This window comes from Branchiostoma belcheri, unplaced genomic scaffold (assembly GCF_001625305.1).
Source record: "Branchiostoma belcheri isolate BF01 breed outbred unplaced genomic scaffold, Haploidv18h27 scaffold17, whole genome shotgun sequence".
NCBI lineage: Eukaryota > Metazoa > Chordata > Leptocardii > Amphioxiformes > Branchiostomatidae > Branchiostoma > Branchiostoma belcheri.
The window spans coordinates 2696211-2718961 of record NW_017803157.1 but is presented as its reverse complement, the minus strand read 5'-3'; the positions used below and the strand labels follow the sequence as shown (position 1 = coordinate 2718961).

The 22751-nt window shown below is 42.0% G+C and overlaps 1 protein-coding gene across 1 annotated transcript in view; it reads left to right on the top strand.

The window, feature by feature from the left end:
- The first annotated feature begins 1838 nt into the window (after positions 1-1838).
- Positions 1839-22751, top strand: part of LOC109466607 (neuropeptide FF receptor 2-like) — a 62755-nt gene continuing 41842 nt past the window's right edge. The window contains exons 1-2 of the mRNA XM_019764339.1: positions 1839-2136; positions 8222-8321. Coding sequence (XP_019619898.1) covers positions 1839-2136; positions 8222-8321 — 398 coding nt within the window. The remainder of the gene's footprint in view (positions 2137-8221; positions 8322-22751) is intronic.

Sequence of the window (22751 nt, the reverse complement as noted above, 5' to 3'; positions counted from 1 at the left end):
CCGGCAGGCTCAGATTTGATTATGGATTCCATTCAAAACACCACATGACAGATGCGATTCTACATTTCAATCCAATGCCTGAGGCAGTGCCCACCTACCTCTTCATTCTACATCTAAACTGTTGAACCTTTATCTACACATATAGTTTTTTCATTAACCATGATAGTTGATGTAAACAAAATTTAATCTACCTCTCTGTGAGAATAATTAACCGCTAGGGGAATGCCGCGTGCCGTTTCATAATGACATATATTTCATAAGGAATGATATTGGAAACCAAAATATCACCATATAGGCCAGCGTTTCACACATCAAACAGCTAGCCGTGGTCGTGATGAGCTAGCTTTATCATTTTAAATATCAAGCGGCGTTCCCGAGGGACACAGATGTGTAGCTACTCGTGTTGGGACTTAAGTCTCTCATCAGTGGAGAGTGAAGACTCATTTCCAAGATAACGCCACACAACGCCCATATCTTAAAGGTAAAGGCAATATCTCACAGGGTAATAAGTTAAAAGATAAGGTAAATTGGCACGTTTAGTGCCAGGAATCTAGGCCAGAGCTGACATATGCGTACAGCTGGTACGGGTGCATATGTATGAAGGCCACGCATCTGCGGGGTAAAGTGGCCCTTTTCCCCGAGATATTTCTGTTAATAACGGCCGCAGCAATAGGTCTAAATACAGCTGTTCGGTTCCACCTTGATGGCGTATCAAATATGAATCTTAATGAGCGCAGTTACATCAGTGGCATTTTGCGGAATGGCTGGAGGATTACCGTCAGACGGGAAACTACTCTCCATGTCTCCCGGCTTAGCGAAGGCCACGATTGTCGGCTTTAGGGGGAGTCAGACAAAAGAGCCGTTACAGATGGTGGTGTGATGCACTGGGGCTTCTCTGCGGGTCCTCATCATCAAGCGGGGCAGCATTGTTCAATCCCCCGCCTATAGCTGCTCATGTTATACCTTAATGTACAATTCATCGGACCCAGTCGTTTACTCAGGCGAATTTCTTGCTCGGGTGAATTCAATCGACTCCTGCCACATTTGTTGAACATGCTGGGTCCGCTAGGGGACTGCAGGATGTTATCCGTTGGGATGCCATCGCTGTTTAATGTAGCACGTATGGATGCAACCCCCCAACTGCTGCAGTAGGGCGCATTCCGTCAACGGAAAGTACCGAGCAAAGCTGTTCTATGTGTTCGCTTTTAGGGAGACAGCGTTGGACACAGCTTGAAGCGTTGGATTTTTGAACGTCTGCGCGATTCTGCCATGCGGACAGAACCAGCTCGCCCGTGGGTGTAGCTACAGTGGATGATATTGCCTGCGGTGGTGGTAGGAACGATCATGTAGGAACGTGTTGGCCCTCTCGTATCACATGGAGAGACATATCGTATCAGAACAAGTCTGTGCCCGCAGGGGAGGACCGGATTGACCACAAAGTCGACCTGGTATATCCGAAATCCTTTTTTCCGGGCGTGCAACATTTGTCGAGTCAATCCTGGGGGGTGCTTTGGAGAATCCGGTGGTTATGGAACCAGTGATGTACGCCCGTAGGAGGCTGTGTGGCTACTCCCGTAATATCTTTGCAATTATGTCGATATGGGCACACGGCCGCCGTGGATACATTAGCAATATGTCACGTCTGCTTAGATCATTGTCGTGAACGGGCGCTTGGAGCCAGGAGAACCACTCGGAGGTAGTTTCAAACGGAGATCGGATGCAATTCAGACTTTAAAACGATGCAAGCGCCGAGAGATGACCTAGTGGTGTTGACTACTACTACTACTGCTACTACTACTACAACTGTGCTGCCAACTGTGCCTGCGAACTGTGGAAAGATGTCCGCGGAGACGAACCTCTCCGATGGGATCAGCATCATAAACGTTACGGATGAATATCAGATGGGGCCGGCTGACAAAGCGTCGCCCCTTCCCGCCATCATGCTCCACCTTGTCGCCTACCTAACCGTGTTCATCGTCTGTATCCTTGGGAATGTGCTACTGGTGTTCCTAATCAGGAGGAAACCGCACCTTAGGACACCGGCCCTCTGTTTTGTGTTTAATCTGGGATTCGTAGACCTACTTGTTGGCATATTCTGTATACCGTACGATCTCTTCCACCCCTTCTTTATACAAGGTAAGGAATCTTCCATCTTCACGTAGAGTTTCACAAATTCTGTCACTCTCACTGTTCTTGTCATGGAATGGTTGTGAAAGTACTATGGTTTGTATGTGTCAATTCTATTCATAAGACATGCATCTAGGTCTTATTCTCAAGACGAAGAGTCAAGATGTATTTATTGCACTGACGCAGTGACACAGTCAAGGAATTGCATTTACAAGTTGTTAAGAATTATATGTTAATATATCCCAGAGTAGTGGAATTCCATAAATTGCCATTTCTTAAAAACATGTATGTATTTATAGGTTAATATTCGATTCAAGCCAAAGTCAGGGAAGCTATATCTACAATGCACAATGCCATTACATAGCGAAAACTAAGGAGAATCATAAAATGAGGTATACTTGATGCATCTGGTGCCTATAGCTACCACCTAACACTTGAACAGGCAATAACAAACGCGGAATCCCTCTTTCAAGGTGACGCCCTGTCCCGAAACATCGTATTCGTTTTGCAACGATGCACATTATTAATCTTCAGGGCAAATCCTAAATGAAAAAAATTCGACAGGTTTGAAATAAGTATTTGCTTTGCTGTTGAGTGCTCGAATGTGTCAATCCTAAATGAAGAAAAATTGACAGTTTTGAAATTAGTATTTTCTATGCTGTCGACTGTTTGAACGTCCATTTCGGTTAGCAGTAATGTCTACGCAGATCTTTTGGTGGCTGCTAAGACAGTATCAAATTGGCCAGGCTGTATCCATTTGCCAGGCAGTTACATATTATTACCATTTGCCAAACCGGCTGGCGACAAAAAGATACCAGTACAGAAAAGGCGAGTAAAAACGCATGAAACGCACCCAAGTCCAAACCTCTGCTTGGAGAGTAGATGGGCCGAATCTTCCAACTCCTACATCGCGCCTTGTGTATATACATGACTGTCAAGAGTTATCACATAACAGCCTAGAACACGTAGTCTGACGCCATCCATCTAAAGGCATCTCCGGTCTTATGGCACCCTACTGAGTACCCAAGTTTTCCAATTATTGTAATCTCCTATGCGTTACTCGCCAACAGAAATGACAGTAATCACCAAAACTTCTTTACGGCTGCCTCCCGCTGGGATATTCACGGACGTTCACAATTCCTCAATGCGCAGAACGCCAAAGATTTATCGCCACTCTGTTGTACCTCATTTTACTGGTTAGGGCACGCTCTTCGTGTATGATGACAAGAGGGAACTCTTCACGTTTGACAATGGAAAGCCGAGGAGCTTAACTGATATAGATCTGGTAGGAAAATCGTAAAAATACGCATAACCAGACCATGAATCAAGCTATCACGCTGTAAAAGGTTTGGATCAGATGGATGTCATTCTGACAGCAGGGCGGAGATTTTCTTCCCTCTTCGTCCCTCAAAAAAATCAAACCAGACAGTTAATTAAAATTCGATCATGAGCAGCAATTATGCTCACTATTGTCTAGTCCCATAAGTAATTCGCCGCAATATTTACTGTATAATGTTGTTTGATAGTGATTTGTTTGTCATAAAACGACCATCATGAATGCGTTGATAATTACAAGAACTGCAACGACTTATTAATGCAGTAATTACAAGTATAACGTCTTAGTAAGAATACCAACAGCTAGGCGTTAATGGCATCCGATGCAATTTCAGGGCGGCAAAACAATATTCTGGATGAGGAAATCTGTCTGATATTGACATTTACTGCCATTTCTTAGCACATTTTCGTCATCATGTCATACTTGAAGTAATGAGGGTTAAAAAGAGACCTCCTTGCTTGAAGCTAGAACTAACCTACAAAACAAAACATGCAACCGTTTTCTGTCAGTGTCCATCGCATTTTTGTCCCACAAATTTCAGTACGCTATGGGATCGGACTGATTCAACTAACAACATTAAAAGGATGACCAGAAAATTGAAACTAAAAATTCAGCCATACCCCCCACCCTGAATTGACACTGAAATTCCAGAGACCCCCCCCCCTGAAATTGCACTGGATGCCTTTAACTATGTACACCTAAAGAAATATGAAGCTCTCTTTTTCTTATGTGTCATCTGTATCGGCAAAGAGTAGAACCTGGTATCCTTTACAAGGCCCCATTTTATGCACCCAGTCAGTATGGATGGTATAAATGTGATATACGGTTAATAAGTGTATTGTATGCGCTGCACCGGGGAACCGACCTTTAGCAAGTCTAAAACATGATCTCAGTCCACGGAGCAATCTGTAGCCTCTACCAGGCACCAGAGAAGATCCAGGGCCATAGAAGCTCCGTGGCCATTTGGAGCTTCAATGGCCCTGGATCTTCTCTGGTGTACTATTCCTTTATTTCGGCCAATTTCTACTATTTTTCCAGCGATCCGCGGTGCAAGGTAGAGGCTAAGCAATCTGCTGTAGAACAGAATATCATTTCCTTTGCTTTGGCCCCGTCAAATGACAGAGTGTGTCGTAAAGCTCACTCTGCATGCGCTATATGGTCACACGTTCAGGTTGGGTCCCATGGCCATACGCCCGTCCGTGCATATAACGCCTACTCTCCCGAGCTATCCTGGGCAATCGAGACGACGGGAAAACCAATATTACAACATTAGAGCATGGCAATGTCTGGCCGCACACAGGCGATTGGACGTTATGTCACCTGAAACTGGCACTGCACGAAAAGTTGACAAATGGCAAATGACACTATGAAATTTGTATTTATCAATGGTAGTAAATGCCAGTAAAGTCTGGTATTGTTTACTTTGTTAACAGTATGGGACTCAAACAACGGTAGTAACTTTTGATATTGTATTTTCTATGTATATGTAGTGTTTGTATTGAAGTCCCAATGGATAATATTGTCAAGTTTTTAAATTGTAAAAAAGTCTACAATTCAGCCATTCAGGCTGCCACCGTCTATGTATTTGTTTATGTGAATAATAAACCAGTCATCATCATCATCATCATCTAAATAAAAATCAAGTCAGTCAATTTCATTTTCTACTATTGTTAAGTTTGAAATGACCTTACTTGACTTTTATTTTACTTTCATTGTAAAGTCTGGTACTGTTTACCAAGTAATCATTACCAGATTTTACTGATATTTACTGCCATTGCTAAATCCAACTTTTCGTACAGTGCATGGTGCAAAAATCACTTATAGCATTTGGATATTAAGATGCCTTCCCCCAGAACCACACAAGAAGAACCTTTCTAATCGAATTTTAGTTACGTTTGAGTCAAATTTTTATTGCCAAACACGCCCCGACTTACTTCTGAACATCAGCCAACCACCAGGACTTCCCCTTCCATTCAACAAGTCACAACACCTTTAAAACATTCCGTCCATTGTGAATTTATATATTTCCTAAAGATATCGAATTGACTGCCAACCACGCCCCGATCTGCGTCTGAACACTAGCCAACCATGGCCGAGCTTCAAGATTTTTTCCTTCCCTTAAACAAGCCACACTACCTTAAAAACATACCGTCTATTCTGCACATAATCAGTGCCACGCCCCGACCTACTCCCGAACACCAGCCAACCATGTCCGAACCGCAGGCCTTTTCCCTTCCATTCAACAAGTCACAATACCTTGAAAACATTCCGCCCCATTCTCTCTACATTGAGAATTCTTAAGAAAGAAAATCGATAGTGTTTTTCTTGATGCCGCTGTATCCCAGCCGAGGCAGCGCAATCTCTATAATTACCCCTGACTACCAGCCACCTGGCGCTTGATGAGCGATATCAGTCGATGCATTCTTCTGGTTTCCCCTGGTATTCATTTACCTCCACTCGGCACCCCGGGAACTCACGCTGGGAAAGTCGTGACGACAACAGCATCTCTCCACAGCGTCCGCAAGGACTTATTAGCGATTAAAATGAATGGAAGAAGACAACAGATTACAATTGATGACATTTTTTTGGAACTTTTACAATCAATCGATCATATGGTGGGACAGATTTCTGAAGGAAAAGTTTGTGAAGACGCTGTCACATATTCACGAGTTTTCCCCGACCTTGCCCCTGTACACCAGCCGACCACAGTCTGACCAGATTTAGGCCACGCCTACCGAGTTTGAGTTAAATTTGAGTCAAATTTGACCCAGAAGACACCCAGAAAACTTCACACTTACTCCAAATGGTTGGTTGATGTTTTTGCTGACTTACAACCGAACACCAGCCTACCTTGTTCGAACGACCAAAGTTTTAAACATCTTGAAACATTCGGCTAGCGCGGCAGAATACTAGCCGACTTCGCTGAACACCAGCCGACTTTGCTCCGACCTACTCCTAACGATAGTTGCGGGGCGTTGGCTAATGTTCGGGAGGCTAAATTCGTGAATGTGTGACAGGGGCTTGTGAGGAGACCCTTCCTTGTATCGCCCGCAGCATCTTAGCATCAACAGGAATCAACCAGTACATGTATAACACATTGTCGAAGCCGTGCATGGACTACACATTGATTTGAGTCCATACAGAATTGACCTCACTACAAAAGCAATTCGGAAGGATACCAAACACATTAAACCTCTATCCTACCTTCCGGAGTTAGGGAGACGAGCTCTGCACCGATAATTAGCGTTGGATGGCGTTCATATGGCGCCTCTAGCCGTAACAATACTGTACGACTCTCAATGCTGTATTCTCCATTGATATGACAACTTTGAGGCGACGTGGATGGGAATTGACGGGAACATGGTGCGATGAAATGATGCCAAAAGGGCCATCACTTCCAATTAAGTAGGTCGTACATTTGGCCGTGCGGATATCTCGGGCCAGCTACAAGAGACGATGTTTAAAAACCGTCATGAATGTAAATGATAACCTTGTGCAGTGTCTATTTCACGTTCGTTACATTAGCAATCTAGAAACACCATTCTCGACTTTCTTAACGTGGTCGTACCGCTAACACGAAATTTAACACCCCGAAAAGACACTTAATCTTAGACTTAGGTAGCATTATAAAGTTGACATGTGCAAAGGCAAGGATGCAAACCAATAGCGCATGAGACAATGGAACATAGTTAATTACCTTATCTCTATCACTACGTCATACATATGATTTTTTGTGTGTTTGCCAAATCTGATGTTTGACTAGGTTTTGTCTATCGTTTGATATATTTTCTATAATGGGAAGATACGAAGATGTGTGCAGATACGAAGCAGTGGATTGAATCGAATAACTGAACACTTCAAGCCTCCATGAAATATTTAGATCTTGTGTGATGGTGACTGTGTCCCCTTCTTATTCACCATGATGTCTACAAAGTGTAACTTTATCGTGCAAGGGAAACAACACCATATAAAAAACACCTGTGAAAACAGTGAGCGCTACCAGACCTAGACGTTTTCACTCTGGGACAGACTGAACCCAACCATATTCCTTTTAACCTGACCTGAGGGCCATGTGGAAACACAGACACACAGACACAGGGACACACACAGACACACACAGACACAGACACACACACACACACACATACGGACATACACACACACACACACACACACACACACACACACACACACACACACACACACACACACACACACACACACACACACACACACACACGGACACATACATACACACACGCACACACACGGACACACACACACACACACACACACACGAGCACGCACACACACACAACACACACACACACACTCACACACATAGACGCACACACACAGGCATACCAAAAACAATACCTCCATGTAGGTAAATCGATAGATAAGACATGGTGTTTTTCTTGTTACTCCAGAGGAGGGTCTTGGCTTCCTGATGTGCCGGGTGAGCAACACGCTTCAGGGGGTCGCCATCGAAACACAGACAGACAGACACACACACACACGGACACGCACACACACAATACCTCCATGTACGTAAATCGATAGATAAGACATGGTGTTTTTCTTGTTACTCCAGAGGAGGGTCTTGGCTTCCTGATGTGCCGGGTGAGCAACACGCTCCAAGGGGGTCGCCATCGAAACACAGACACACACACGGACACGCATACACACAAACCAAAAAACAGTACCTCCGTGGCGTTAATCGATAGATAAGACATGGTGTTTTTCTTGTTACTCCAGAGGAGGGTCTTGGCTTCCTGATGTGCCGGGTGAGCAACACGCTTCAGGGGGTCGCCATCAGCGGGTCTGCCTTCACGCTAACGGCGCTGGCCGTCTGCAGGTAAAGATTTTCCCCCTGCTAAGAAAGATAAGCGATGTGTGATATTGCAATCGATAATACTTAAGGGAGTCTGGGGTTCACTTGTGCCGGTCCAGCTGACAGGAGGGTGCGGAGGATGTATCGAGCGTGCCGGCAGATTACTTGACAAAGCAGTTTTTATACACACCTTTGTAGCATCTCAAACAATCACGGTGCATCAAGTGCAACACCTCAATTGAGCTAAGAAACTTGGATCAATAACTGAGAGATAAACATATCTCCCTGACAGAAAGAACATACTAAATGGAACATTTCTTTTACAGCCTCACATTGCTTCTTTAGAGTGCCAAGGCACAAAATTATGACGTTTTACATCATAATATTTATTGCAAGTTCATGCTCGAGGGCAAATTGCAAACGGACAAGGACAATCAATACAAACCATGTGCTTACATAAAGTACAATTTCTTCTAGTATCTATCTATACATTAAACTGATAAAGTAAGAGACAGAGAGAGGATATGTAATACATAAACAGGTAAGAGAGACATGGCAACTAATCTATTTTATTTCTAGTTAAGCTTCTGGTGGTTTATGTAGGGTATACTTGAGTTGGTGACACATTTTCATTTTGAAAAGACCTTGAACAAACGGTGAATGATATATTTGACAACAGAAACCCTCGCGTCAAATTTAGCCCCGCCTGTACAGTTATATTCACTCCTTAGAAGTAGTCTAAGAAGCAAGAAGGGGGAACAAAAGTACACTTTTGTGCCACAGTAATCGCTTGGAGAATGAATTTCCTACCTTCAAACGTGTTTTCATTTTCGGTCAGAAAAAAGGCCGGGGTGTAATTACGCCCTTGGAACCTCCACACAGCCCAGAGGAACAGTCTTTCTCTTTACAAAGCCAGAAAATCCATTTTTATACCGGCCGTTCCCGTAAGTGCTAATGGGTTTGACCGAGAGTCATTGAAGGTTTCAGGGAGCCTTTAGTTTCCACTGGCTGCCATTATGTGTGCAGCAGTCAGTATGAATAGCATAGTACCGGACCATGTTATTTCTCCCCCAAGTATTCACGGGGATTTTTGCTGATGATGTTTCAGAGAACCTTTAGTTTCCACTGGCTGCCATTATGTGTGCAGTAGTCAGTATGAATAGCACAGTACCGGACCATGTTATTTCTCCCCCAAGTATTCACGGGGATTTTTGCTGATGATGTTTCTGACTTGTTTGACCACTGTAGGAAGTAACCCGTTATGTGGGGCCTGGTTCAGAGCAATACAAAGAGTTAAATTTGGTTTCTAAGGGGAAACATCAATTTGCTGTATATATATATATATGACCCAAGAGTCTGCCATACACGAATATGGAATACTCAAAACAGGAACAGTTAAATTTCCCCGAGATAAATTTGATTTATATAACTATAGGAGTACTCTTGTACATCAACGAGGTCAAAGGATGTCAAAATGGGGGAAAAACTAATGTCGACCCTGAATATATGAAAAAAATTAATAGAAGATTAAAGATTCTTTATTGACAAAACAAAAAATAATAGAAAAGAAACAAAGAATCAAAGTGGATAGCTGTTAGCATGAACTTTCATCTAAGTTAGTAATTTACATGATGAGAATTAAACTGATATCCAACTCCAAAGAAATTCACTCACCGGAACCGGGGGGGGGGCGGTACCGACTTCTGACAAACTTTGACCCAGTGCTGACGTCACACGTGGGACAAAATCACGTGTGTACAGCACTTGGGTCTGATAAAGACCGAGCAATTCGGTCGAAAATTCCGGTCAGTCAATTTCTTGAAGTTAGAGAACAGTTTAATTCCCATGACAAAAAAAATATTTATTCCAGTTTAGAGTGTCTTCAAGACTACCCTTTCTTTACTCAACAGTTAATATGATTTGTTGTTAATTTTCCATTTTGCTTTTAGACTTTGATATGCAAATTCAGTTCCATTATTATTTATATCATTTGTCATATTTATTTCGTATGTTTTATGTACTTTATTAGTCCGTTCCGTTTCTTTTATCATTACCATTTGATTGTAATTATACCTTTTATTACGTCACAGGGAGCTTTGAAAAGCGCCAAAAAACCTGTATAAATAAATAAAATGAAATGAAATGAGAGTACACTCTGGTCTGATGAATGTTCACATTTCGGTGTGTGCTGAAGCATTGATATCACAACACGACAACCGATTTCTTATCCGTCCTACATCATAAGGTCAATCTTCGCTTCAGTAATCCTGAGGGAGTCAAGTTGATCACATTTTCAAGTTTCCCTGCTGTGCTATCTTAAATTATAACCGTCTCATCAGGCATTGTTGATTTGATTATATGGATGACATTCTCTGGGAACCCCAAAACTGATGCACGCATGTCAATATAAAAAAAAAAACTTTTGGTAAAAAAGTTGTCTTCGTTATGAAATCTACGTGGTCATGACGTTCAAAAGACTAAACACACAGAGTATGGTATGGTGAATAATAGACTCTCCATTTTCATTTCTTCACATTTTGCTCCTTTCCTTTGAAATTAATTTTGACATTCTACGACAGAAGTATTTATTGTCATTTACGTCATATATTTTCTCATTTTGCAGCTGATTTACAGTATGGTCAAAAACGTTTTCAAACATGGCCTAACGGTTCTGTATTTGTATCTGTACAGCCGGTATTACGGCCTTCGGCGTAACTCACCATCTTCGCAGGCACGCGGTGCGGCGGCAGCTAGCTATATCACACCGAACGACTTCTTACACTCAATCTTTGCACATTTAATTGCAGGAATTGTTTAAAGCTTTCTAGTGATGGTGCCCCTACTGTGCTTGGTGGCAACGAGTTCCAGTCTACGATAGTTCTGGGGAAGTACGAGTTTTTGAACACCTCAATTCTTGGTTGATAACTCTGATATGTGAAGGCATGACTGTTTCTTGTTCTTTTCTGGTCTGGTATCAGATACTTAGTGGTTGGTACGTCCACCAGTTTATTAGTCATTTTGTACATCATGCACAGTCTGGACATTCTACGTCTGTCTTCCAGCGACCCCCACTGTAGGTTTCTTTTCATTTCCGTTACACTAGCACTAGGTTAGAGAATGTGTATTCTCCTCACGCATACGCGGTGAGCAGCGGGCTAGATTTGTTGTCTGGATTATTCTGCTGGAGGATCGGGAAAAGGCACGAGACAGTTTTAGTGGGAGGACTGATTTAGAGAGATTCGCTGACCCACGCTCATTTCAAACTTAATTTCCGTGACCTGTTCCATTTTTCACCCCGCCTAGGATGCTTTGTGGCATTGACACGTGGAACATGCTTCATCGTTTCTTTTATTGGCGCAGAATCTTGATAGAATAAATGAAAAAAGGGGTAAATACGTTGTACGTGAATGTTGACTTATTTCTTAAAACCATGGCGCCCGAAAGAAGTCCGAGGTCTGCTACCCGGGTAGAAAACTGTATTGTGAAAAACAGAAGTAAATTAAACACAGTGAAAAGGGAATCCCTAAATATTAATTTCGTCATAGTCCAATTCCCGTTAATTAAAAAGAAACAATATTAATCTTTACAACGATCCAAACATATTGCATTACGCTCTGTCGTAAAAAACGTAAGTTGGAAAACTGTTCCACATAACATGTTACTGCAGCAAGCTATAACATACTTTATCATATTCAACGTATATAAATCACACACATTACGGTCTATAGTGCTTTTATTGTGTTTGTGTCTAGTCTGAAAGCTTTTTGACAAGGTATCTTTTGCGATATTTCATTTAAAGTTCAACTTTTATTTTGATGTCATATATTTTAGCTTGGTATTTAATATCAGAGCATACTAGGAGCAAGGTGATAGATAGTTGGAATGTTTATGAAAAGTTATGGGTGTGATTATATCACACTTCCTTAATTAATTTTCAAGATTGGATACGGCCATCAGTCATGAGTAGTGTGATTAGGGGGTGATTCAAGATTCAATGAGGTGGGATGTAAAGCCCCTGTCACACATACCCAAATTTGGCCTCCCGAATACTAGCCGAACGTTCCCCAACCATGGTTAGGAGTTGGTTGAAAGCAAGGTCGGTTGTTGTTCGGCCTGGTCGGCTACTGTTTGGCTGCACCAGCCGGATGTTTCAAAATGTTTAATTGTTCGGGTTATGTTTGTAGCGGAGGTTTGGCCATGGTTAACTGGTGATCGGAAGTAGGTCGGGCGTGGTTGGCAGTAAAATTTGACTCAAATTTAACTTAAATTCTATATTTATAGAAAAGTAGGCTTGACCTAAATCTGGTCAGACTGCTCCCGAATTCAGCCAATCTTGGTTTGTCGGTAGTCGGTCGAAGGTTCTGAATGTGTACGTGTGGCAGGGGTTTAAAGTAACACAGAACGTATTTGTACCAGTATCACTTAGTCGACTTATTCCAATACCAGTTCCGTAAATAAATGTGTTACTGCTTAAGGCTAGACTAACACGTGACTCTCTAACATCAGAATTGTGTCCTGGAGAGTATAAAATGTTTTATAACTGTGAAAGTTCGGCCCACCTTCCGCCCGTATACCTGCCCAGTAGGAACCCTACTCCGCCAGGCAGTGCTGTAGTCTAGCGATAACACTGTCCTCAGGCAATAAAATATATTTTTCCGCAACATGAAGCGCCAGAACTCGCAGCCTTTTGAGCACTAAATCATTACGAGCAATAGATAACTTTGTTTCTCCCAAATGTTTTACTACAAATTAATGCCGCTGTACGAAATTTGCATTTTTAGCAATGGTAGTAAATGCTAGTAAAAGTAGGTAAAAGGGTAATGTTTACTTTGTGAGCAGTAGCGGACTTAACAGTGGTAGTAAATGAAAGTCAAATCTGGTCATTTCATTCACTAGAAAATTATCGGACTTGACTTATATTTTTGTAAAGTCAGACACTGTTTACAAAGTACACACTACCTGACTTTATTGGCATTTACTACCATTGGTAAATCTAGCTATTCGTGCAGTGCGCGCTTCTTGTTTCGGTGATTGCAACGGTTTTAAGGAACCTTTGTATAGGATTATAGACTGTAGACAGATTTACGTTTCCAGAGCTGCAATTCACTTGAGTATATTGCTATGTCTTAGATCATGTTGGCAGTAGTAGAAACGGGAACATTGTGTGGCTCCGGTAAGAACTTAAAGCAGTTGGCAGATCGTCTCATTAGTCAAGCTGTCAGGAAAGTCATCTCAATAACTTCACACATCTCACAAACGTCTTGTGCTAAAGCTTCTTTTGATATATATAGAAACACGGAAGAAAGAAGCTCAAGCGTAAGCGAAGACCCTTATATTTTGTACAAGATGAATTCAATTTTCTGTTCATGTAGTAAGTTAAATCAATCCTATATCCCATAGCATCTGTGAGGCAAAAGGACGATGTCACTGATGGAAAACAATTGCTTCTTTTGTACTGTAGATGATTTGTTCTAGTTTTTTTGTGCTGCCGCCCTGAAATTGCGTTCGAAGCCTTTAAATCGTCAATTAATTGGTAACTTCTCTGTCTAAGGACCACCCGTTACTCTTCGCTTATCAAACATATCCACAAAGTTTTCTGTTCTTTTATGTGACGGGCAGAAAAACGAACAACACGTTTTATTGAAGGAATACGATCGAACCGCTCTGACATCAAACGACTGCTTTCACGAATCCATTACCCAGAAAACCATCGATCTAGGGGCAGGGAGGGGGGCGGCATCTAATTCGATTTCGTTCCGTGCACTCAGCGTTGGGTTCTCGGTGTCAACTCTAGCTGGGAGGTAATGTTGGCTCCTAATGGTGCTCTTTTGCACCTTCCCGTCCGCTTGAAACGAGCGTGGAGCATCGGAGTGACACACAGAGCGCGGAAAACCTGATAAAGTTCCTGCATAACTGGATCATCTACCGGGAGTAGACCCATAATTGCACGTAAGCGTCTTTGAAAGTTTCACGCTATTGACGGGTGTTTGTGTGTGTATGCCGCTTTTCGGACTAAGGCCATGTTGATTTGATTATATGGATGACATCCTCTGGGAACCCCCAAACTGATGCAAGCGTGTAAAATAAAAAAAAACGGCAAAAAAATGTTGCCTTCATGATGATTTGTAGACAATTTAAAACATTTAGTCAATTATAAACCGTTTTGTGTTGACGATATGGCTTTGAGTCAAGGTCTATAATCTGCAATTCATTTCTCGGTTTGTAATCGTTTATGTACAAAATGGATCATTATGTGAATTAAATAGCTTTTGTAGGCAGTTTTAACATTAAATCAATTATAAACCGTTCTGTACAGACAATATAGGTTTGAGTCAATTGTCAATAATTTGTAATTCATTCTGTATTGCGGAGCTCACATTTCCAAACCGGGGCCCGACCGGGCAGATTTCGGGAACGAAAAAAAAGTACGATATAAAAGAGAAAAAAAGACAAAATTTGTTAATTTTTCGTTGATGCAAACAGCCCGGTCGGGCCCCGGTTTGGAAATAAGTAAGAACTTTATTGCACGACAATCGCACATGGTACAATGTATGGCAAACTACATAAAGAGAGTAACAAAACAGTAAAAAAAATGTGTTGAATAAGACCCAATGTCGAATAAAACCTAACATATCTATCATAATTATTCAAATAATAAGGGATAGCACAAGTCTTTGATGTTACAATCGAGTGGGCTAATCACAAGATATGACCTCAGCGTATGTAATCGTATATGAAACGTTATAAGAATGACATTCTTCTACAATATAAGAAAGTAAGGCTGGGACCAAACATGTAGTCTTGACGCTCGGTTGTGGGCATCCAATGTGATTTCAGGTCAGCAAAACTGGAAATATTCGAATAAAGCAATCTTTGTGATATTGACACATAATACTTCAAATTAGCACATTTAAATCAGCATTTCATACTTTGGGTATTTAAAACTGCAGAAACAAGCCCCAAGATGACTCCTTTATTTTCTGGGTGGTACCCTAAAAATCAGCCCAGGGCCCGTACAGTAACCATTTTCCGTCAGAATGTTGGGTATTTTCGCTCCATGAGGGTCAATATACATTGGAATAGTGTGGTATCAACTCAGTATGTAGATAAGTGACTAGAATATTGACTTTGAAAAATCGGGTTTCCAAGTCCTAAAAACTACATCGGATGCCTTTAACGCCACCCCGTTTTTGTGACTGTCGTCACGGTATATCGATCCCGCGGTGGCAATACGAACTATTGCTCCGGTGTTATCCATTGCGTACAGAACCAATCTCGACAGAGATGGGAATCCACCCTATGGGGTGGTACTCATTCATGGCCAGGCGTAAATCTTCGGTGTCTGGGCTCTTCACAATACATACGGGCGTATTAGTTATAGTGATTTCTCTTTGTCTTATATGAAAGAGCTTTATTGCACGACAATTGCACAAGGTACAATGTATGGCAAACTACATAAAGAGAGTAACAAACAATAAAAATAAATGTTGGATAAGACCTAATGTCGAATAAAACCTAACATATCTTAATTATTCAAACAGTAAGGGCTAGCACAAGTCTTTGATAAAGTGTTACAATCGAGTGGGCTAATCACAAGTTTCGGTATTTTCTCTAATAACAAAGCATTCCTTTATATATTTACCTATTTTTGCGTTGTGGGAACCATTTCATGTAAAGATATATCCAAATCTGTCTCTCTTTGTTGTGTTATTAAGTTCTCTTTGTTGTCTTATGAAGATAAATACCAAACGCTATTTAAGACTGTATATACAATTAGACAAGATATATGCAACAATGTAAGTGCAAGAGACTTTCACATACCTGATGTCATGCAGGAATGAATGTATAGTGGACAAAATATGTAGTTATGTTTCGATGTGTTTAAAAAAGCGTATTCAGCGTTTATTATAGTTATCAATTTGTTTGGTGTTTGTGTATTAGTTACACGTGTATTATTACCTTCTGTTTTCTGCTTATTATCTTTTTTTCAAATGTACCATACAATTTTTGTACTATGAAAAATAATAAAAGAACAAATAAAGATCCGCATATACGCATATCTCTAATCGTTCGTAGATCATAAGCAGTGACTCTTCTTCGGACCCACAGCCCTCGAACCGTTGATGGCGCGGTGTCTTGTTGGGTGTGTTGTAGGTGTTGACCTGCCTGAAGATTCTGCTAGCGCCAAATTGCCAGGCCGGTTACAGCCTCATACATCACACGGCGACGCGTGCCTTCTGGCCCCGTGTCAGGGCGACTTGCACCGGCTTATGTCCCTTCCTTGTGTGATATTTCATGCAAGAACTCCAGTTGGGTCGCGTGGCGTTACAGCAGAGTGTTCGGCTCAGAACCAAGAGGTGCCGGGTTCGAATCCTGCCATGTCACCGATCTTGTGCTCTTCGGAAAGGTACTTTCCTCACTTGAAATGAGTACTTTTGCTACGGACGTCCCTTGGATAGGACGTTATAATAAATGGAGGTCCCGTGTTTGGGGAGAGCCACACCTCATGCACGTTAAAGAACCCACCATACGTATCGAAAAGAGTAAGTCCTATGGCCCCACCTGAGGTCGTTTTGATGTCAACTGAGTTAACAGCCATTCCAGACCTTTGCAAATCCGTCCCACCAATAGTAATGTAAGCTCTTGACAATGCAACACTCGGCTGCAAGTAGCCGGCCCACTCAATAACAATAAAGCTAGCCCCAAACTTGAAATCATTGACGTTTAAGTTAAGGGAACAAGCCTCATGAGGGGGCTGGGAATTGTACGCAATAATCCATAGCTTGTTTTAAGACTAAGATTATACCTCTGGCAATGTTCGACCCGAAAAGATTTTTTTTACTCCAGCAACAAAAATGGTCCACATAACTGCAATATCAGCTTAAGCAACGTGACAAGCTACTATGTACATCCGCATTTGGGTTTGGCAACTCTAATACCCATCTAAACAAAATACATTAGTATGGCGTCAAGAAATGTTTAAAAAACTGTTGGCGTGAATGTTGAAGGTTTGTCCAGCCAGTGCCAACGTCAATATACTACCCTTCATATCTTCCTCAGGCAAAAAAAGACCACCTTAAGGAAAGTCAATGACAACAAAATGCTGCCAGGTTTTACTGCGTGAGACTATTGATGTTAAGCTGGGCGGCATTTATCTTTAAACAGCCAGATATTCCAACAGATATCTTTCAACTCATAGCCACCCACCATTACAAAAGGATTAGTGCTAATGTTCCCATGCTGCCAACTTTGGAGAAATCGTAGCCTACATCTCTACACCACAATGCTATCTGCCTGTTTCAGCGCCAGGAAGCCAGACTGGAACAAGACAAATGCTTTTAAAGTATTAGAGGATATGTCATGTCTAGCTGAAGATGTGGGATCCTCTCCAAGAGGCCATGGGTTGGTCGTAGAGTTTGCTATAAAGTTAAGGGGAAGGGGGCGTATTCTGCTTAAAGTCCCTTGTCACACATTCACGGATTTGGCCTCCAGAAAACTACATTAAGACCCACAACCATGGTTATGTGGGGTCGTGTGGCGTAGCGGCAGGGTGCGCGACTCAGGAATAAGAGTCCCGGGTTCGAGTCCTGACATGCCACCGATCTTGTGTCCTTGGGAAAGGCACTTAACACGACTTTCCTCACTTAGCTCAGGTGTAAATGAGTATTGTCCTGTCATGTATTTGTCCCAAGTGTTGGTGGCGGCTTTAATATAAGTTGAAAAAACTTGAGTGTGCCGTCACCACGTCTGGTGATTACATGTTGGAATAAAAATAAACATGGTTAGGAGTAGATCGGAGAAAGGTCGACTGTGGTTGGCTGGTGTTCGGCCAGGTCGGCTATAATTCAGCAGAATGTTTCAAAATGTTTGAAACATTTGTCTGTGTATGAGAGGTTCAGTCACGGTTGGCTGGTGGTTGAATGATGTTTGGTAGTAAGTCGGTGCGTGGTTGGCATTCAAATTTGACTCAAATTCAACTCAAATTCGATTAGTAAAGACCGGTAGGAGTGGCCTAAACCTGGACCGAACTTGTAGCCAACCTTGTTCGGCTGGTGTTTAGAGGGACGGTTCTGAATGTGTGTGAGGTCTAAAGGGCGAACCCATAGATAGAATACATATAAATTTACTCCACCTTATTATGGTGTTTTGTGAGAAATGCAATGTCACACAGCCCATTCTGATGGTAACAAAGACGAGCATGCCATAACTGAATGCTGAATAACTCTTAGCTGCCTATTCAGCATTCAGTGTTGCCAGTGACAAATAAGATAACGACTTTACACTGAGGTACAGAATTGCCAACAATTCCCAAATGCTAGCGTAACAAGACATGTATAAGATTCATTCAATTCATACAACAAATCCAGGTATAAGACTTACAATGTGAAGGTTTTTGTTATCTTCTATCTTGGGTCCTTCTCAAAGTAGATATCAGGTTTCTGATAATGGTACATGATGTATTATATTTCAAGACGATACTTGAAATCGAACCGAGCAAAAATGGATTCAAGGTATGCCTGTCAAGTTTTGATGTTCCGGCTGGTCTTTGGTCCAAAAAAGTTTATTTCCGCTCTCCAATCATTGCTTTCTTCCATCAACTCCTGGGTGAAGATTGAGCCTACACATAGTGCACGTAAGTCTTACCCTGGCGTCTTAAACTTCCATAAGTCAACCCACGCTGCAGCACTGATGGAATCTTAGGCGGTACTTTGAAAGGAACATACGCACTTTAGGTAATGGAGTTCCGTCTAATGACTGTTGTCCAACGTGTATGAAATACAGACCGTGGTAGTCACTACTACAATTTAGACGAGCATATTGGGAAAGGAAGTTGGAGCAGCTATCTTAATTGAACAGTAATTAAAGCCCCTGTCACACATAGCTGAATATGACCTCCCAAACACTGCCGAACTCTCCCCAACCTCACATCTTCACGGGTTTGGCTTCCAGAACACTAGCCAAACGGCCCTCAACCATGGTTAGGAGTAGGGTAGGAAGCAAAGTCGGCTGGTGTTCTACGAGTTCGGCTACTGTTAGGCTGCACCAGCTGGATATTTCAAAATGTTGAAAATATTCGGGAGTTGGTCGTGAGGTTGGACCATGGCTGGCTGGTGTTCGGCTGTCTTCTTCTTCTGTTTCTGTTAGCTGCTGGACACAGCCGACTGTAAGTCACAACAACATCAGCCAGACATTCAGGAGTAAGACAGCAGTGTTCAGGTGGTCAAATCTGACTAAAATCTAACTCAAATTCCCTTCGATTCGTATACAAAGGTAGATGTGGTCCTGGTCGACTGATATTCGGAAACGAAGTCGGGGGGAAGGTCTTGAATGTGTTGCAGCTGGGCTTTAGCCTTATGCCTTACTGAGGCTACTGGTTTGTTCTCCGTCTGTCGCACAAAGCAAAGCAGCGTGTGCAGTAGAGCATAACAAGAGAGATGGTTGGATAAGAGAAAGGCATTTGTATGACGGACGGTACGCACAGAGGAAATGGACAAGAAATGTGTTCCTAATCTCTGGACCAAGTTCATTTTACACAGAGAGAAGCAAATCTTCCAGGTCACCTCCCATTACATTTATCTCTGCAAAATTACCAGAGCCGCAGAACTGATGTTTGGTGAGATTTGGCAGAAGTACATCATGTTTTTCCCTTATCGAACTTCAAAAGCTCCGTTTTGGAATCGTAATTCGATTTAGATTACATCAGATCAGTACAGATTATATACATTGAAACGATGCTTACGTAAACATTTACCTCGTGAAAGGACAATGAGAACAGTTGGATTCAAATACACATGTATAGACATTGCACCGCCTATTGTTGGGCTCTAAGGCATCCAATGTAATTTTAGTGCAGCAAAACTGGATTTTCAAATTTCAATGTAGTAAGCTTATAAGATAAATCAACCCTATCCAATAGCATACTGATGGAAAACGGTTGTTTGTTTTGTATCGTAGGTTGGTTCTATCTATGTTTTATGGGTGATACCTAAAGATAAAGAGACGCCTCGTGTAGCTTGTTTTGGGGCTAGTTCAAGCGCTTCAAGTATGAAATGATGACGAAAATGTGCTGTAAGAAATGACAGTAATTGTCAATATAAGATCGAGGTTTCATGATTCAGAATATTTTGGTTTTGCCGCAATAAAAATGCATATGATTCATAGTAGCCTCTACCAGGCACCGCGGATCGCTGGAAAAATAGTAGAAATTGGCCGAAATAAAGGAATAGTATACCAGAGAAGATCCAGGGACATAGAAGCTCCAATCGTGGGTCGCAAATTGGAGCTTCTATGTCCCTGGATCTTCTCTGGTATACTATCCCTTTATTTTTGGCCAATTTCTACTATTTTTCCAGCGATCCGCGGTGCCTGGTAGAGGCTAGTTATTTTATATTCCCGTCAGGTTGTTACTGCCAAGTTGCGCCAAGGTCAATCGACTTGGATGTTGATGCACTTAGCTGCCTACTCACATTTCTTGTCACTACAGTTTTATCCTTTGCTTTAATCAGATAGGGGAACCTTGGATGGAGATACTTTGCAGATGGTAGTGTTTGAACACTCTTAGGCCTACCAATTAATTTTCATACGGCAACGTTCCGTATTCGTCATCAGATTTTGTTAGGTGGTCGCCAATACCAAGGATATTTAGAGCTAAGACCTTTATAAATATTTGGGTTTTGGATCTTGAGTGATGGTGACTGGGTGACTGTACCCTCTTCACACACAAACACACACACACACACACACACACACACACACACACACACACACACACACACACACACACACACACACACACACACACACACACACACACACACACACATATAAAAAACAATACCTCCATTTTTCATAAAGGGCATAATGAAGCTCTCCACGACATGGATGCGAGTGGTTTTAGTACCTTTACATTGAGGTATACAGTATAGACTACTAAATGACTGTTCCAGATGGTACAAGTCATTAACCATTCCGGTCATACGTTCAGCGATTCCAAACTCGTTCCTATCGGTATCAGTCACACTGGCGGTATTAGATCACATCGAAGGCACGCAGACGCTGTTTTTATGTACTCATTTCAGGTATTAGTGTCTTAATCTGTCCCGTACCACTTTAATGGGGAACTGTAACTTGTACTAAATGGAGGTGTCTGGAACGCATGTTTAGGAGTAGGAGTGGGTCAAGAGCGAAATCGGCTGGATGCCTGAAATGACGAAGATTTCTTTAGGTCCTGCAAAGGATGAGTCATCTTCTGAGACAACGTCTAATTTATTTATTTATTGGTTTGGCTGGTACAAAACAGCCAGGGCAGCCCAACTAGCTTGAAGCTATTATTAAGGGCTTGCCCTGGGAAAAAGTGTGGTTAAATACATACATGTGACATAAATTCTTAGTCTTAGTTACATAGGGTCAACAAATTATGGTCATTAATATATACAGATTACATATTATACAAGAAAATTATCACATACCGTACGATTGGTGAAAGTAGAATACATAGAATTTTATTACGCAACAATGTACAAGGTACAAAGTATGGCAGAAATGAGAGAACAAATCTAACAAATCAGTCTACGTAGTACAATACTAGGTGATATGGGATGAAAAGGCGCTTATACAATCATTAAAAGAATTTCTTACGTTTAGACATTATTTAAAATTCTGTCCTATATTCACAATGTATGGATTGTCAAAAGTCAACAAGTATCTGAATTTACATGTGTGTACTGTCTTAAACAGAAAACTGGTCTCCAAGGGAGAGCCATACTTTAGCTTTAACGTCTAAGATGAAATTGTTCTCCTTGAGTTATCCTCCTGGGTGGCTGTTCCATTAAGCGTGGAGAAACAGGACTCCCCTGGGACCGTGTGCGCTTCTGATTGTATAGGGAGGAATAAGCTTGCTTCTAGGTTTGATGAGGCAATACCTCGTTATCGAGGGACCAATATAACCTTATCGCTCACTGCTAAATGGAAATGGCAGACAAGAAAATCCCGTGTAGCGGTGCCTACTGAAAACATCTCAGTTTCAGTTGGTCTGCCAGACACAATTTACTCTTCGTATTCTCACATCAACTTTGCTTCATTTCTGTGCCACTTTTCAAGCAGACCAGATTTTGCGATGTCTCTAGAAGCCCCTGCCACACATTCAGGACATTGTCCCCAACACAGGTCGACCACGTTCGGCTGACGTTCGGGAGCAGTCTGACCACGCCTACCTTTAAATACGGGCTTGAGTTAAATTTGAGTCAAATTTGACCCCCCCCAATCACACCCCGAACAGTGCTGACTCAGTAGTACTACCAAACACCAGTCAAACATGGCCGAACCTCCCGACCAGCCCTCAAATGTTTTTAACATCTTGAAATATTCCGCTGGAACAGTAGCCGACCTCGCCGAACACCAGCCGACTTTGCTCCGACCTACTCCTAACCATGGTTGGGGGATGTCTGGCTAGTG